Raw genomic sequence first — 15,538 nt, forward strand, 5'->3', positions numbered from 1 at the left:
CTTTCAGGCTGAATTTTCAAATAGCTTGATATGAACAATCCTGAATGTTAGATAAAAACATTTATTGTAAAATCCTCGTGTGTTGATCCAATATTCATCATTGGAATAACTTTGACTTTATTCCAAGTAAACATAGGAAGAAATGTAAGATGGATTTGTTCCTATGCTACTGCAAACCTTGATGCATTTGCTTTAAGTGAAACATACCCTCTGTTGAACCAATTCTCATCTTACTTCCAACAATTGGCAATTCCCTAACTACCATAGTTGGAGTCTCAATTAGCCTCCATAAATGTTGGTGGTTGGTTTTCTATCTGCCGATAAGTTCCAGTATTTTCTATCTGCTGATCAATTTCAGTATTTTCTATATTTGTTTTAGACTCCCCCTCCCCACCCCATTCTATCCTCCACCTGCAGTGTTTGTACGGAGTTTGTACGTTCTCCCCGTGCCCTGCGTGGGTTTTCTCCGAGATCTTCGGTTTCCTCCCACACTCCAAAGACGTACAGGTATGTAGGTTAATTGACTGGGCAAATGTAAAAATTGTCCCGAGTGGGTGTAGGGTAGTGTTAGTGTGTGGGGATCGCTGGGCGGCGCGGACCCGGTGGGCCGAAGGGCCTGTTTCTGCGCTGTGTCTCTAAATCTAAAAAATCTATATTCACTGATCTGAATTGTTGGATACCATGTATAGTGGCTGTGGTTCTCCCACTAGGGGGAGGCAGGAGTAACTATTTAAAATCTTACAACAACAGTAAGGAGCATCAGAAATCTAACATACGACAAGACGTTGAGAGGCAAGACTCCTATTCCAGGGCAATATTATTCTTGATCTATAAACTCCACTCAGGGATCCACAACTGATAGAGAGCACTTCTCAAAATAGCAGGATGTCTTGGAGCACTTAAGAGCCAATGAAGTACATTGAAGTCTGAAGGAGAGTCCTGGCCCGAAACGCCTCCTGTCCATTCACCCACAGATACTGCCTGACCTGCTGAGGTTTGGTTTAGTTTAGAGATACAGCATGGAAATGGGCCCTTCAGCCCCCCGAGCCCGCGCCCACCAGCGATCCCTAAGCACTAACACTACCCTATACACACACGAGGGACAATTTACAATTTTTACCGAAGCCAATCAACCTATAAACCTATACGTCTTTGGAGTGTGGGAGGAAACTAGAGCACCCAGAGAAAACCCACGCAGGTCGTAGGTACAAGCTCCATACAGATAGCACCTGTAGTCAGGATTGAACCCGGATCTCTGGTACTGTAAGGCAGCAACTCTACCGCTGTGCCACCGAGTTCCTCCAGCACTTTGTTTTGCTCAAGATTCCAGCATCTGCAGTTCCTTGTGATTTTACCTTGGAGTGTTTTTGCTCCTAAAGTGCACTTGTAGTGAGTCCGATAGCGATGGATGCTGCAGTCAAAAGTTTATTATACAGCTCTAAAAACCCCGTGACAATTCGTAACACTCAAAGCTCTAGACTACTACCTAACGTCTTACCTAAAAGGGTTCCAACGCTAGACTGACGAATCTACCGCGCTAACCCACCTCGTGACCTTGCTGGCCAATCCGAGGGTTCGGACCCTTCCAACCAATCCCTATGTCCCTACATGACCCCCCCCCAGAACCCTCGATACCGTACCGCACGGGCGCCCGGACCGCCCGACCCGAACGTGTACGAAGAGGGGAGGCCGGTACGGCCAGCGTGGCAGGAGGCGGGGAGGGCCCCGCCGATGGAGACGATGGGGACTCCTTTGGAGGGGGAGGGAAGGTGGAGCCCGCCGGTGTAGGCGATGGGGGCGTAGCTAGAAAAGGCAGAGTGAACCCAACCGAGGGCGGTGGAGGCACGAGGGGTGAGGGAAGAGACGCAGCTGGGGAAACAGGTGTGCCGTCCAGAGGTCGGCCCCGGCGAGGAGGTTGGGCCACCAGCACGGGACGGTCCGGGTCCAAGTGGGCCGGTTTGAGCCGGGGTGGCAGAAACGAGCTCCTGACGGGTTCCCACCTGTAACGTAAAGGTAACAGGCTGTAGAGGGGGGCGATGGGAGTCCCGCCGGAGGAAAACGAACTCGCAATACTGCAAGTCCGCCGGCACGTGCACTGCTGTACTTCCGTGACTGGAGGCTGGGACTGAGGCCAGGGAACCTATCCGCGCCCGGAGAGAAGCCAAAACCGACGGGACGGACGACGGCAAGGGGGAGGACAAGGGAATAATGTCACCCGGCACCCGCAGGGGCGAACCGTAAACAAGTTCTGCGAGGAGGTACCCAGATCAGCCTTAGGGGCCGTGCGAATACCAAGGTGGACCCAAGGCAGCTGGTCGGCCCAGTCAGGGCCGGTCAGGCGGGCACAGAGGGACGCCTTCAGCTGTCGATGGAAACGCTCTACCATCCCGTTAGCTTGGGGATGGTAGGTGGTGGTCTGCTGCAAGCGGGACCCATACAACAGCGCAAGCGCGGCCCAGAGGGACGAGGTGAACTGGGCGCCCCGGTCGGTAGTGATGATAGCCGGGACGCCGAAACGGGCAACCCAATGTAGCGTCAGGGCCCGTGCACAGGAGGCCGCCGAGGTGTCCGACAACAGAAGAGCCTCCGGCCAACGAGTAAAACGGTCGACCACCGTTAGTAGATGAGTGTAGCCCCTAGAGTAGGGCAATGGACCAACCAAATCCACATGGATGTGGTAAAAACGGACGGGGGGAACCACAAAAGTCTGGTACGGGGGCTGGACGTGGCGGTGGACCTTGGAGGTCTGGCACGGGGCGCGGGCGGTGGAGGCTGGGACTTGTCACATGTGACAGTAAATATTCCATTCCATGACCAGGTACACTGTTTTAGTTATATTGATTGAAAGGTATGTACCAGCCAAGGCACAGAAGCTCTGCTCTCCAGAACAACGTCACAGAATTATTTTTCCATCCACTTGAGAGAGCAGATGGGGTCTGGGTTTAATATCTTAACCGGAACGCAGTGGCGACATTATCTTTTTGCGTTCTCACTGGAGCACGGGGGTAAAAGTCCGCATATTCAGCTGGCACAGTCTTGCATTTTAATGAATGTCAATGATGGAGTTGTAAGCTCAAGCTGCTCCTTTTTCTGGGGAAAAAATGACTTGTGGCTGCAGATGAGAGGGTGGGGGGGGGGAAGGCCAGGCTAGAGGTCTATAAAATGCTGCGTCTACTGTGCTCCGAGTTGGTGTCAATTGTATTAGCATAACCAAAGCACGAGGTATCCATTAGAAAATAATGATCCTTTTCTTAGTGTTTTTCGAATCATTTTGTGTAACATCTGAATGAATTGATGTGTTGGAAGCCCTGATGATTTCCAATTAAAAGCCTAGATTTAGTATACTGAAGGCACTGCTTCAGGAGCTTCACGCTGATCGATTCCTAATAAGATGGTTGGTGTAGTTATTGTGATTTGAATGATACTCTGCTTGCAGGGCCAGTGCAGTGTATATTAGTGCCACATTGCTTCATCCACCAGGGATTACTGCTGTACCTTCCCCGAAGGTACTGTTCCCACACAGACCTCTGCAGTGCACTGCAAACCTTTTACATTATAAATCAAAACATGACGTGAGATGCAACCAGTTCTGAGTGGAGTCGTTATTCATTTCCTACAGGAAGCAGTATATAGTGCAATTAGATTATAAAAGTCTGCTCTGATTCTCCATAGACTTGTAAGAACACATTCCCAGCAGGCTTCTGAAAATTGGAAAGGTGCCTTTTTGACATACGTATATGGATAGGCAGAAATGGAGGAATATGGATCATGTGCAGGCAGATGAGATTAGTTCATCTTGGCATCACGTTCAGGACGGACATTGCAGCTGTCTCACAATCTGGTTTGGGAAAAGTTCCATCCAAGACCGTAAGAAATTGCCGAGTTGAGGACGCAGCCTAATTCAACACACAAACCAACCTCCCTTCCATTGACTCCATCTACACTTCACACTGCCTCGGCAAGGCCAGCAGCATAATCAAGGACAAGTCTCACTCCACTCCGGTCACTCCTCCTTCTCCCCTCAGGCAAGAGATACAGAGGTCTGAAAACGCATACCTCCAGATACAGGGACAGTTTTTTTCCAGCTGTTATCAGGTAGAATGTGGGCCTGAACTCCCATCTACCTCAATGGAGACCCTTGAACTATCTTTTATCGGACATTACCTCACACTAAATGTTGTATCCTTTATCTGTACACTGTGGATGGCTTGATTGTAATCATGTATGGTCTTTGGATGGCAACCAAAGCTTTTCACTATATCTCCGTATACGTGACAATAATAAACTAAACTAAACTAAGGACATGTTCCTATGCTATGCTTTCCCATGTTCTATATATTCTCCTTGGGGCACTTGACCACTTAGTAATTGCCTAGCGAGCAATGTTCCAATGGTCTTGCATTGACGAGTCAAAGAAAATGGGAGGAAAGGCATTCATCTTCAGGGCTGAAGAATGCAGGAATGACTTCTTTGATTTTTCCTATCTCCATAGCCGCTCAACACGACACGGATTAATGCAGCTGAGATTGAAAGTCGAGTAAGGGAACTGAGCAAGCCAGCTGAGATGATGGACAAGGTGAAGCAAGGATTCTGGGAAGAGTTTGAGGTATGTATTTTTCTCGTGCCATTGAGAGCAGAAATAAAATTGCACTGGGAATAAAGTGATGTATTTATTGGATTCGTAATCTGTCCGTTCATTTCTGGGAAGAGGATTTCAAAGCCTCCATTGATGGAATGGTAACATCAAAGAGTTTGGAGAGAATTAAAATCGAGACGCTTTCAAAATTCTGTGATTCCTGTCAGAAATGTGTACTTGGATCATTTTTATTGTTGCTGTGTTTTGATTTTAAATGCTTAAATAGTGCTCTTTGATGGAGGACTTCCAACAGAAGAGCTGCTTAAAAGGTCACTGATTCCATCAGTGCTGGGAAGTAAATTGCCAGTTAAGATTGCCTCCTGGTTTGTAATTGAGATTTTTTTTGTCATTTACATGTCACTTAATTCAGCATCCCTGATCGGCAGAGGTCAGTCACTCAATCACCAATTCCTTTAACCTGCAATTTAACATTGAAAAAAGACTGATGGAAAGAGAAATATTGGTGGATTTGTTAATTATTCTTTCTATCCTGTCGTTCCACAAAGAAGCATTTTGGGTGGCAGGAGGCAAACTCCTCCACTTCCACACCTCTAATAACTAAGTGGCAAGCAATGTTTGAAGGGAGAAACCAGCTATTTAAAAAAAAAAAAAAAAAGACAGTGCTGGAGTAACTCAGTAGGTCGGGCAGCATCTTTGGAGAACATGGAAAGATGACGTTTTGAGTCAGGAACCTTTAGACTGATTGTAGTTAAGGGTAGGGGAAGGAGGGAAAAACCTGGAAGAGAGGAAGGGCAGAACAAAGTCTGGCAAGTGATGGGTAAATATATGTGAGGTTTTTGATGGGTCGATGGTTGGAGAAAGGTCAGAGATGAAAAGACAAAATATGTGAGGTGAGGATAGAAGAAATGTGAATTGTGAAGCTAGAGGAAGGAATGTAGGTGGACGGGGAGGGGAGAAATGGGTGTGTGCCCAGGTGAGGTGTTGGAAAGAGAGGGAGGAGGGAAAGGAGGTGGGGGGGAAGGGTATATAGGTTAGTTCCCTAAAATTGGAGAATTCAATGTTCATTCATTACATTGTAAGCTACTCAAATGGAATATGAGGTGCTGTTCCTCCAGTTTGTGTGTGGCCTCGCTCTGGTAAAGGGGGAAGCCCAGAACAGAGGGGTCAGTATAGGAATGGGAAAGGGAGCTAAAATGGTTGGCAACCAGGAGATCAATTTGGCCGTAGCAGACCAAGCCCAAGTGTTCGACGAAGAGGTCGCTGAGTCTAAGCTTGGTCTCGCCGATGTAAAGGAGGTCACATCAGGAATAGCAGATGCAGTAGATGAGGTTAGAGGAGGTGTATGTAAACCTCTGTTTCACCTGCTGGGATCCCTGGATGGATGTGAGGGAGGTATAGGGCCAGGTGTTACATCTCCTGCAGTTGCAGGGGAATATACATGGTGAGGGGGTGGCTTGGGTGGGAAGGGAATAGTGAACCAGGGAGTTGCAGAGGGAGTGGACTCTGCTGATGGCAGAAAGGGGTGGGCGGGGGTTATTGTTAATTTTGTTAGTGCAGTGTCTTTTCCATTCACTCATGAAATGTATTCATGAAACAAGATGAAGCCTGCAATTTCCAGTCTTTGTCAGATAAAGAGTCAGAGTCTTCCAGCATGGGAACAACTTGCCCACACTGGCTGCATTTCCCATCTGCACTAATCCCACCTGACTGCGTTTGGCCCAAACCCGTCTAAACCTGTCTGATCCATGTCCCTGTCTGAATGTTTCTTAAACGTTGCGATAACCTGCCTCAACTACCGCTTTCCAGAGCTCATTCCACACATCCGCCACCCTTTGTGTGCTAATTTGTAATTTTATATATTGATGCTCATCTTCAGAAGGTTCTGAATCCTCACAACTTCCCACTCAAAGCCTTGATCAGGCAGATCAGCTCAATTGAAGAAGATAGCTCGTTATTATTTGCCTCTGGTGATTTAGGGGCCCTTGGCACCAATGTGTCCACATTGCAGCTACAAATTTTACAATTTTTAAAAATAGAAATAGCAAGCAAAAGACTTTGGATTCCAGGCGTTCTGAAATAAAAACAGACATTCTGAAACTGCCCAGCAGATCATCTTTAAAAAGATACATGTTTTAAAAATTGACTGATGAGAGTTTGAATATGAAATCCGTTGTGGGTTCTCGGGATTGTTCTTGCCTTGTCCTCTTGCTGCAGTTAGCCATTTACTGTATATTTTGGATGGCATTTCAGAAAGCACAGATGTTTTGTGCCTAAGATCATAACGTTCTATGGATTCTGTCAATGTTCATAAATCCCTTGAGTGATTTGTAAATGACAGCCAGCTGTTGTCCTCAGTCAAACTATCTGCATTCTTGCCAGGACTCTTCACTGTCTAAATCCTTTGGTTCCCATCTAACTGATTGACTGCTGTCAAACACGGCCTTTATTAATATTATTGCTGAAAATCCTCGTCTCTTGAGCTTTAAAGCCTTCATAATTTGGTTTTACAGCTTGTCTTTTCCTCCCTCAACTTCTTGATATGATTCCATTGATGTCAGTCGCTGTGCAGCTGAGCATCTGTGTGCAGTCTGAACATCACAGCCACATCTCAATTTGCCCTCGGCTGGATATCACACGGTTTGCTTTTCAGCGGGATGTATGTATAATGAATGGTATCTCTGGCTCCCTTCTTTGTTTCCATGCCCCTGTGTGTCAGAGAGAACTGTGGCTGCATTTAAAGTTTCAGACTACTTAACCTCACATGGGGTGTTGTGTTGCAGACGCTACAGCAGCAGGAGTGTAAGCTTCTTTACAGCCGAAAGGATGGGCAGCGGCAGGAAAATAAAAATAAAAACCGGTACAAGAACATCCTGCCTTGTAAGTATGGACTGACCTAGCCCGTCATGTATTGAATTGATTCGATACGGCCTAGAAACGGGCTCTCCGGCTACCGAGTCCATGCTGACCACTGATCATCCATTCGCAGTTGTTCTATGTTATCCCACTTACTCATCCACTCCCTACACATGCACAATTGCTAGATAGAGCTCTTAAGGATAGCGGAGTCACGGGGGTATGGGGAGAAGGCAGGAACGGGGTACTGATTGAGAATGATCAGCCATGATCACATTGAATGGTGGTGCTGGCTTGAAGGGCCGTATGGCCTACTCCTGCACCTGCGTAATTTATAGTGGCCAATTAAATTACAAAGCTGCATGTCAAAGGGCCTGTTTCTGTGCTGTGTGACTAACTTAAACTCTCCTCCGACCCCTCTACCTTCCTACGCATAATTTCTATTGTAACTACTGAACCTTCAACGTTAGCTGGATGCCAAACCTAAGCCAGTTGCCCTTGAATTGTAGCCTATCTTTCTTGTAGGGTAGTCAGAACCTTTATCCCTGGGTAAAAATATCAAAGACTAGTGAGCATAGATTTAAGGTGAGAGACATATATTGGAGAGGAGATGTGCTGGGCAAGATTTTTAAGCAAAGGGAGAGGGGGTGCTTGGAACATGCTGACAGGTGTGGTGGTAGAGGCACATGTGATAGTGGCATTAAAGAGTCTTTTGGATAGGCACATGGACAGGAAGGGAAGGATGCAGATTATGTACAGGCAGGTGAAATTAGTTTACGGTAACATCATGTTCGGCACAGACATTGTGGGCTGAAGGGCCTGTTCATGTGCTATACTGTTCCGTTTTATGCACGTTCAGGCTGGTTGTCTTCACAGACTGCTTCATCCATTTTGGGCCACAACATAATGCAAGTGAAAAAAATGGGTTTTACATTCTCAGTGTATATGTTTAGAAGAATAAAATCCCTTTTATTTCTCTCCAAAAAGCAAGTTCCCAACAGCATTTTCAATACAGTAACTAAGTTCTTTGGCACCTAATAGCAATGACTTCTTCCTTCTAGTTGATCACACTCGAGTGGTCCTCGATGATGGAGACGTGACTGAACCTGGTTCCGATTACATCAACGCAAATTTCATCACGGTAAATATTCAATGCTCTGCATATTTCCACATAGAATTCATATGCAATCGTTTAAAAGAAACCTAAAGCTTAGCTTGTTGGCTCTGCAAGTAGGTAGCTGCTGGGAATAAAGTATAGAGGTAATATGACAAATTTTGCATGGCCATTTGCAAATGGTGGAAGAGAATGTAGGTGTTCAGAGGAAGAGTAGACATCTTAATATGAATCATTGTGGAAAGGGATTTAGAATGCGGTCCTGACCTCCCATCTACCTCATTAGAGACCCCCGGACTTTACTGGATTCGATTTTGCACTAAACGTTATTCCCTTTATTGTGTCTGTACACTGTGGATGGCTTGATTGTAATCATGTACAGTTTGTCCACTGACTGGATAGCACAAAATTAAATCTTTTCACTATATCTCGTGACAATAGTAAACTAAACTAGTTTTTATGGAAGTAGACCTGGGCATTTAATTAACTGGGTCCTGATCTTGTATATCGTGGGTTGCTGAACAAAGAAAATATAAACATATATATATGTTCACAAAATATGCATGTTATTTTGTAGGGTAACCTCTATTGAAGAGTTAAATTGGTTTAGTTAATCTGCCACTAATTATGGCAAATACCAAAAATACATAACTTGAGATCGCATTAGTTAATTTAAGTGGTGCAGGGAATAATTTAACAGCCACAAGATCTGTTAATGGCAAATTGCATTTGACTGACCTCTGAAAGCTGAATGTAGTAGATGTAACTTATTTGGATAATTAGAAGCATTGAAAATAATGTCTCATGGTAGGCTTTTTAGAAAAGTTCATACATTTTGTAAAAAAATCTTCGAGATGCATAAAATATTGATGAATAGGAAACAGGGTTATAATTAATGGAAGCCAAAAGAAAGCATTGTGAATGCTGAAAAGCTGAAGTAAAAGCATAAAATGCTGAAAATACTTCAAAGCAGCCAACTTCCATGGAGATAATTAATGTTTCGGGATTATTAATATTGAAGGGCTAGAAATGGTGTGCTCCAAGACCACAGCTAACACCCAGCAGTGCCATGAAAATTCTAGCACCTTTAACGCAATGTCCGGTTGAGTTTTGTACAGTTGAGAATTGTATTGTATTAAATCTTGGTTTCACTGCGTAGGTTAGCCATGCATCCCCAAATTAAAAATGCATAAATAGATTTGCAGGTTCCTGTTTCACTCAACTCGCCCCTCCCCAGGTCCTCTTACAACTGCAGGAGATGAAACAGCTAAGCCTACACCTCCTCTCTTACACTCATCCAAGGAGCCCAGCACCCTTTCCAGGTGGAACAGAAGTTCACGTGTACCTCTTCCAACCTCATCTATTGCCTTGGGTGCTCACGATGTGGCCTGCTTTACATCGGTGAGACCAACCGTCGAGTACTGAACCAGCTTATTCGCCAAGACCTGCTAGATCTCCCAGTTAACCATTTTAACTCTTCTTCCCATTTCACACCAAGTGAGGTCATACGCAAGCTGGAAGGACAGCACCTTGTATTCTCCTTGGGTAGCTATGGTATGAACATTGAATTCCCCAATTGCAAGTAATATCCCCTGACTCCCCCCTCTCCAGTCATCCTGCTCCTCTGTAGAAACAAAGAACTGCAGATTCTGGTTAATACCAAAGATAGACGCAAAGTACCGGAGTAACTCAGCAGGTCGTGCAGCAAAGGTATAGGTGAGGTTCTCTCCCCCCCACCTCCCCTCCCTACTTTCAGTCTGAAGAAGGGTCTCGGCCCAAAACCTCACCTCTCCTGTTTCTCCAGAGAAGCTGCCCGACCTGCTCTGTTACTCCAGTACGGTGCATCTACCTCTGCTCCTCTCTCCTTTGGGCACTCATTATATCCCCGAAACCCACAGTTCCCTTTCATTATTTATTCCCTCTTTCCCTTCCCATCGGCTTTACATTTTACTATTCCTCTCTCCTTTCCTGACACCCTTTTTGTCTCATTTTCACCTCTAGCCACTGTCATTTACTCCACCCAACTGTCAATTTCTCCTCCGTCTCTTTCTCCTCGCCTATCACATGCCAGCCTTGGCCCCACCCCCACCTTTCTTTTCCAGCTTTCTCCTCCCTAATTCAATCTATCTGAAGACGGGCTCTGACCCGAAACATCCTCTGTCCATTCCCTCCCCAGATGCTGCCTGACCCGCTGAGTTTCTCCAGCACTTTGTGTTTTGCGCATTACTTAGTTTCTTGTCTCAGTATTTACTGGTTCCTTATTTTGCTGGCTTTTTTTGTGAGAATCCACTGTGAATAAATTAATACGTGCTTACACGAAGAAGTTATTTTAGAAATGCAGTCATTTATGAGAAACTTATTGAGATATTCACGGAACAACATTAATGCTTTTTTTTACAAAAAGGTACAAACACATTGAAATGGTAGCTTTTCTAGATGTGCCTTACATACAAAAACATGCAATTAGTTAACCATTGGATCTATTCCCCTCAGTTATTTATTATTCTCATTGTCTTGCCTCTATAATTGGATATAGATTGTTGAAATAAGACTTGCCTTCTCTAATTGTACTGCAGAGCCGAGGATACATTAAACAAAGTCTTAATCTGGCTGGTAACTCTTTCTTTATAATTTAACGGTTATTAATCAGGTGTGACTTGTTAATTTATTGCATTCATTTATTTAACCCAGCATGACATTGAGAGTAATCGAACCATAACCAGGCCAAAGAAGAGTTACATTGCTACACAGGGCTGTTTGCAGAACACGGTGAACGACTTTTGGAGGATGGTTTTTCAAGAAAACTCGAGAGTAATTGTCATGACAACAAAAGAAGTGGAAAGAGGAAAAGTAAGTCTTATTGAACATGAGGCAATTTTTACAAATTGTGCTCGGCTGACCTGGGGTAATACAGATTTATGGGAATTAAAGCAAAGTTCTGAAGAGGGGTCTTGACCCGAAATGTCCCCTATTCTTTTTGTCCAGAGATGCTGCCTGACCCACTGAGTTACTCTTGCATTTTCTCTGCCTTCTGCTCAAGTAACTCGGTGGGTCAGGCTGCATCTCTGGAAGACACGAATAGGTAACATTTTGGGTCGGGACCCTTCTTCAGACTGATCATTGGTGGGGTGGGAGGGGGGAGGAAGGGGAGAAGAAAGCTGGAAAAGGTGAGAGGCGGGTTAAAGCTCCCAAAGGTTCCCAACCCAATATGTCACCCATCCATGTCTTCCATAGATGCTGCCTGACCAGCTGAGCTACTCCAGTATTTTGTGTGAACCAACATCTGTAGTTCCTTGAGTCTATCCAGATTTATCCACACAATATTCAGTGTCTGATCTCAGCAGGAGCTTACATCAAATACCACAAACTATTGCTGTATTAGCTGCATACCTTTACTGCATCCACTAGAACCATTTCTCGACTGAAGGCATTGATTCCTCTTGCTTGAGTAATCATTCAGTCTGTAGTGAATATTGATAACTTGGGAGACGGTTGGTGCCCATGGTGGAAGAGAAGTGTAAAGAATCTCGTCACAAATTGTGGATTTTTCTACCTTCCATCTACAACAAATTCCAGTGTAGTTCATGTTTCTGTACTTGCAGGCTGATCTGAGTTAGTATCACAAATGCTGTTATGCTTGAGTATTTTTACCTTAAAAACCTCATTGCTCCCCCTCCCCCAATTCTCATCGATTCACTGGAGCTTATTGTTTATGTCATTGTACTTATCCCTGTGTAGCTCTTGTTCCTCAGATCTTTTTGACTTTAATCATTCTCCAGTTAAATTAAAAGTGATGATCAATTAATTTTCTTCTGTTAATTAATGTCAAAATTGGTTTATTACATCATATGTACTGAGATACATGACAACAGTGGTGCAGTGGTGAAGTTGCTGCCTTACAGCGCCAGAGACCTGGGTTCCATCCTGACTACCGGTGCTGTTTGTACGTTCACCCGGTAACCTGTGCAGGTTTTCTCCGGGTGCTCTGGATTCCTCCCACACTCCAATGACGTACAGGTTTGTAGGTTAATTGGCATGGGTAAATTCTAAAATTATCCCTTGTTTGTAGGATAGTGTTAATGTATGGGCTAATCAGCACGAACTCATTGGGCCGAAGGGCCTGTTTCCAAGCTGTATGTTTAAACTTAACTAAACCTTGTGTGAGACATGCTTAATTTCGTTAGTCTTCTGAGGAAGTAGAAGCGTTGGTGTGCTTTCCTGACCATGGCATCAATGTATTTGGACCAGGACAAATTGGTGATATTTATGGCTCGGCGCATGAACCTAGGAGTGAACTTTCCTCCTTTTGGAAATTACTGTCTCAGTATTGCTTTGTAAACATATCTGGATGCACGCGGGAGTTGTTGGAGAACAGGATCATTTCAAACAGCAAGTAATTTGGTTAATTACGAGGTAAGATTGATAAATATTTTGAATGACAAGATGCAAGGCAGTGAGAACAAAGATAGATGTGGGCAGGGTGCAAAAATAGCCTGAACACTGAATATGAATATGAATCTTCTCGTCGGAATAAAATTGTCTGAACCGTTGCCTCATAGCACAGCCCTTCCCAGCACGTTCTCCTCCATGACAGCTTGAAGTTCTATGTTTTGATTTGCATATTTGAAAACGTTCTTATGCTGATCCTTTATTTCAGAGCAAGTGTGTTAAATATTGGCCAGATGAGATGTCCTTGAAGGAATACGGTGCTATGCGTGTCAGGAATGTCCGTGAGAACCCAGCACATGACTATATTTTAAGAGAGCTCAAACTCTCTAAAGTAGGACAGGTGAGCGTGGAGTTAAAAATTAACGTGAGGCAAAGAGTGCATGCGCTTTCTTGCCCTAAATGTGTTCTCTTTTTTTGCTGTTGGAAGAGTGGAATGGTTTAAATATAAATCTGTTTTTTAGCAGAGCACTGAAAGGACTGTGTGGCAATATCACTTCAAAACATGGCCCGATCACGGTGTTCCCAGTGATCCAGGTGGTGTTCTGGATTTCCTAGAAGAAATTAATATCAAACAGGAGAATATCCCGGAAACTGGACCAATCGTGGTTCACTGCAGGTATGGGAGAAATTGGGTTGAAGCTGAGCACTTAATTGTAACTGAAGAAGGGTCTTGACCTGAAACGTCGCCCATTCCTTCTCTCAAGAGATGCTGCCTGACCCGCTGAGTTACTCCAGCATTTTCTGTCTACCTTCGATTTAAACCAGCATCTGCAGTTCTTTCCTACACTTAATTTTAATGATGTGTGATGCTCAATATTTCTGATGGAAGACCTCTCTGTAATACACTCATTAAGCCGATGGTGGAAACCTGCAATATCTGACGGTGAATTGGCATAATTGGTGTGCTCTGTCAGCCATGATTGATGTTTAGTTTAGAGATTACAGCATGGAAACAGGCCCTTTGGCCACCGAATCCGCACGGACCAGCGATTCCTCCTACATTAGAACTATCCTACACTAGGGACAATTTTTAAAAACATTTATACTAAGCCAATTAACCTACAAACCTGTACGCCTTTGGAGTGTGGGAGGAAACCAAGGTTCGTGGAGAAAACCTATGCAGGTCATGGGTGGCCAGGCAAGCACCCGTATCCAGGATCAAACCTGGGTCTCTGGTTCTGTATCTCTCTGGTCCTCTGGTGCTGTATCCCCCTTATTGAACCAGATCTTCAGTCCAGCGCTCTTTCAACTGAGCTATTTTGGCAGATGACAATTAGGTTTATTGTACAGCATAAATACAATCAAGTCAAATTTGTACAAAATCTACAATAGGTACAAGATGTAGACCAAACTTAAAATATTGGCTTCCACTAAGTATGTATTGGATGCAACTACTCTTTTCAGTTGAGTACAATAGTTTTAATGAAATGGTGAAATTTCAACATTCTTAATGTCTCCATGTTCCCCATTAGACTATCTACTGTATGGATAAGGTCAGGAGGCGATTGGTGTCAGAAACTCTTTGCTGCCAAATGGCATGTTTTGCGAGGTTTGCTTTGTAGATGGTTGGAGCAGATTATTGTCACCTTGGCCTCCCCTTCAGGGACAAGGCTACTTCCTTGCACTCTGGGTCAGTGTTCTGAAGTGGCTGATAAAAGCCTAAATGCAGTCTGCAGATAGAGTAGCTTGATCACGGTGGCGCAGCAGTAGAGTTGCTGCCTTACAGCGAATGCAGCGCCGGAGACTCGGGTTCAATCCTGACTGCGGGTGCTGTCTGTGCGGAGTTTGTACGTTCTCCCCGTGACCTGCGTGGGTTTTCTCTGAGATCTTCGGTTTCCTCCCACACTCCAAAGACGTACAGGTATGTAGGTTAATTGGCTGGGCAAAATGTAAAAAATTGTCCCTAGTGTGTGTAGGATAGTGTTGATGTGTGGGGATCGCTGGTCGGCGCGGACCCGGTGGGCCGAAGGGTCTGTTTCCGCGCTGTATCTCTAAATCTCTAAAAATCAACGTTGTTTTATTCCTACCACTTTCTTTTACCTCGTGTCAGTGTTCTTGAGGTGTTCAGTGTCTTCCAAGATGCTCCTCCTTCATTTTGGGACAGGGTCATGGAAGCTGTTCCTGAGTCTAGTGGTGTGTGCTTTCAAGCTTCTGCACCTTCTGCCGGACGGAAGCAGGGAGAGGAAGAAATGGCTGGGGCGGGGCAAGATTTCAATTATGTTGGTTGCTTTTCCAAGGCAATGTAAAGTGTAGATGGAGTCAATGGTGGGCAATCTGGTCCTTGTGATGGACTGGGCTCCATCTGCACCTCTCTGCAATTTCTTGAGGTCTTGGGAAGAGCTGTTCTTAAACCAAGCAGTGATGCAACCTAGCCAAAGTAGGCTTTCTATGATGCATCTGTAGAAGTTTGCAAGTCACTGGAGACATGCCAAATGTCTTCATTCTTGGGAAGTAGAGGCGTTGGTGTGTCTTTTTAGCTGTCACATTAATGTGGTTGGTCCAAGACAGACCATATTAATGCCAAA

At 44.7% G+C, this 15,538-nt stretch overlaps 1 protein-coding gene across 2 annotated transcripts in view; it reads left to right on the plus strand.

Moving 5' to 3' along the window:
• ptpn11a (protein tyrosine phosphatase non-receptor type 11a) overlaps positions 1–15,538 on the plus strand; it is a 55,903-nt gene that overhangs the window by 23,939 nt on the left and 16,426 nt on the right. The window contains exons 6-11 of one of the 2 annotated variants that reach the window (XM_078421911.1): positions 4,493–4,606; positions 7,378–7,474; positions 8,512–8,591; positions 11,256–11,414; positions 13,222–13,353; positions 13,475–13,629. In XM_078421911.1, the coding sequence (XP_078278037.1) occupies positions 4,493–4,606; positions 7,378–7,474; positions 8,512–8,591; positions 11,256–11,414; positions 13,222–13,353; positions 13,475–13,629 (737 nt within the window). The remainder of the gene's footprint in view (positions 1–4,492; positions 4,607–7,377; positions 7,475–8,511; positions 8,592–11,255; positions 11,415–13,221; positions 13,354–13,474; positions 13,630–15,538) is intronic. The other variant, XM_078421913.1, reaches the window with a different exon arrangement.

This window comes from Rhinoraja longicauda, chromosome 25 (assembly GCF_053455715.1).
Source record: "Rhinoraja longicauda isolate Sanriku21f chromosome 25, sRhiLon1.1, whole genome shotgun sequence".
In the NCBI taxonomy this organism is placed as follows: Eukaryota; Metazoa; Chordata; class Chondrichthyes; order Rajiformes; family Arhynchobatidae; genus Rhinoraja; species Rhinoraja longicauda.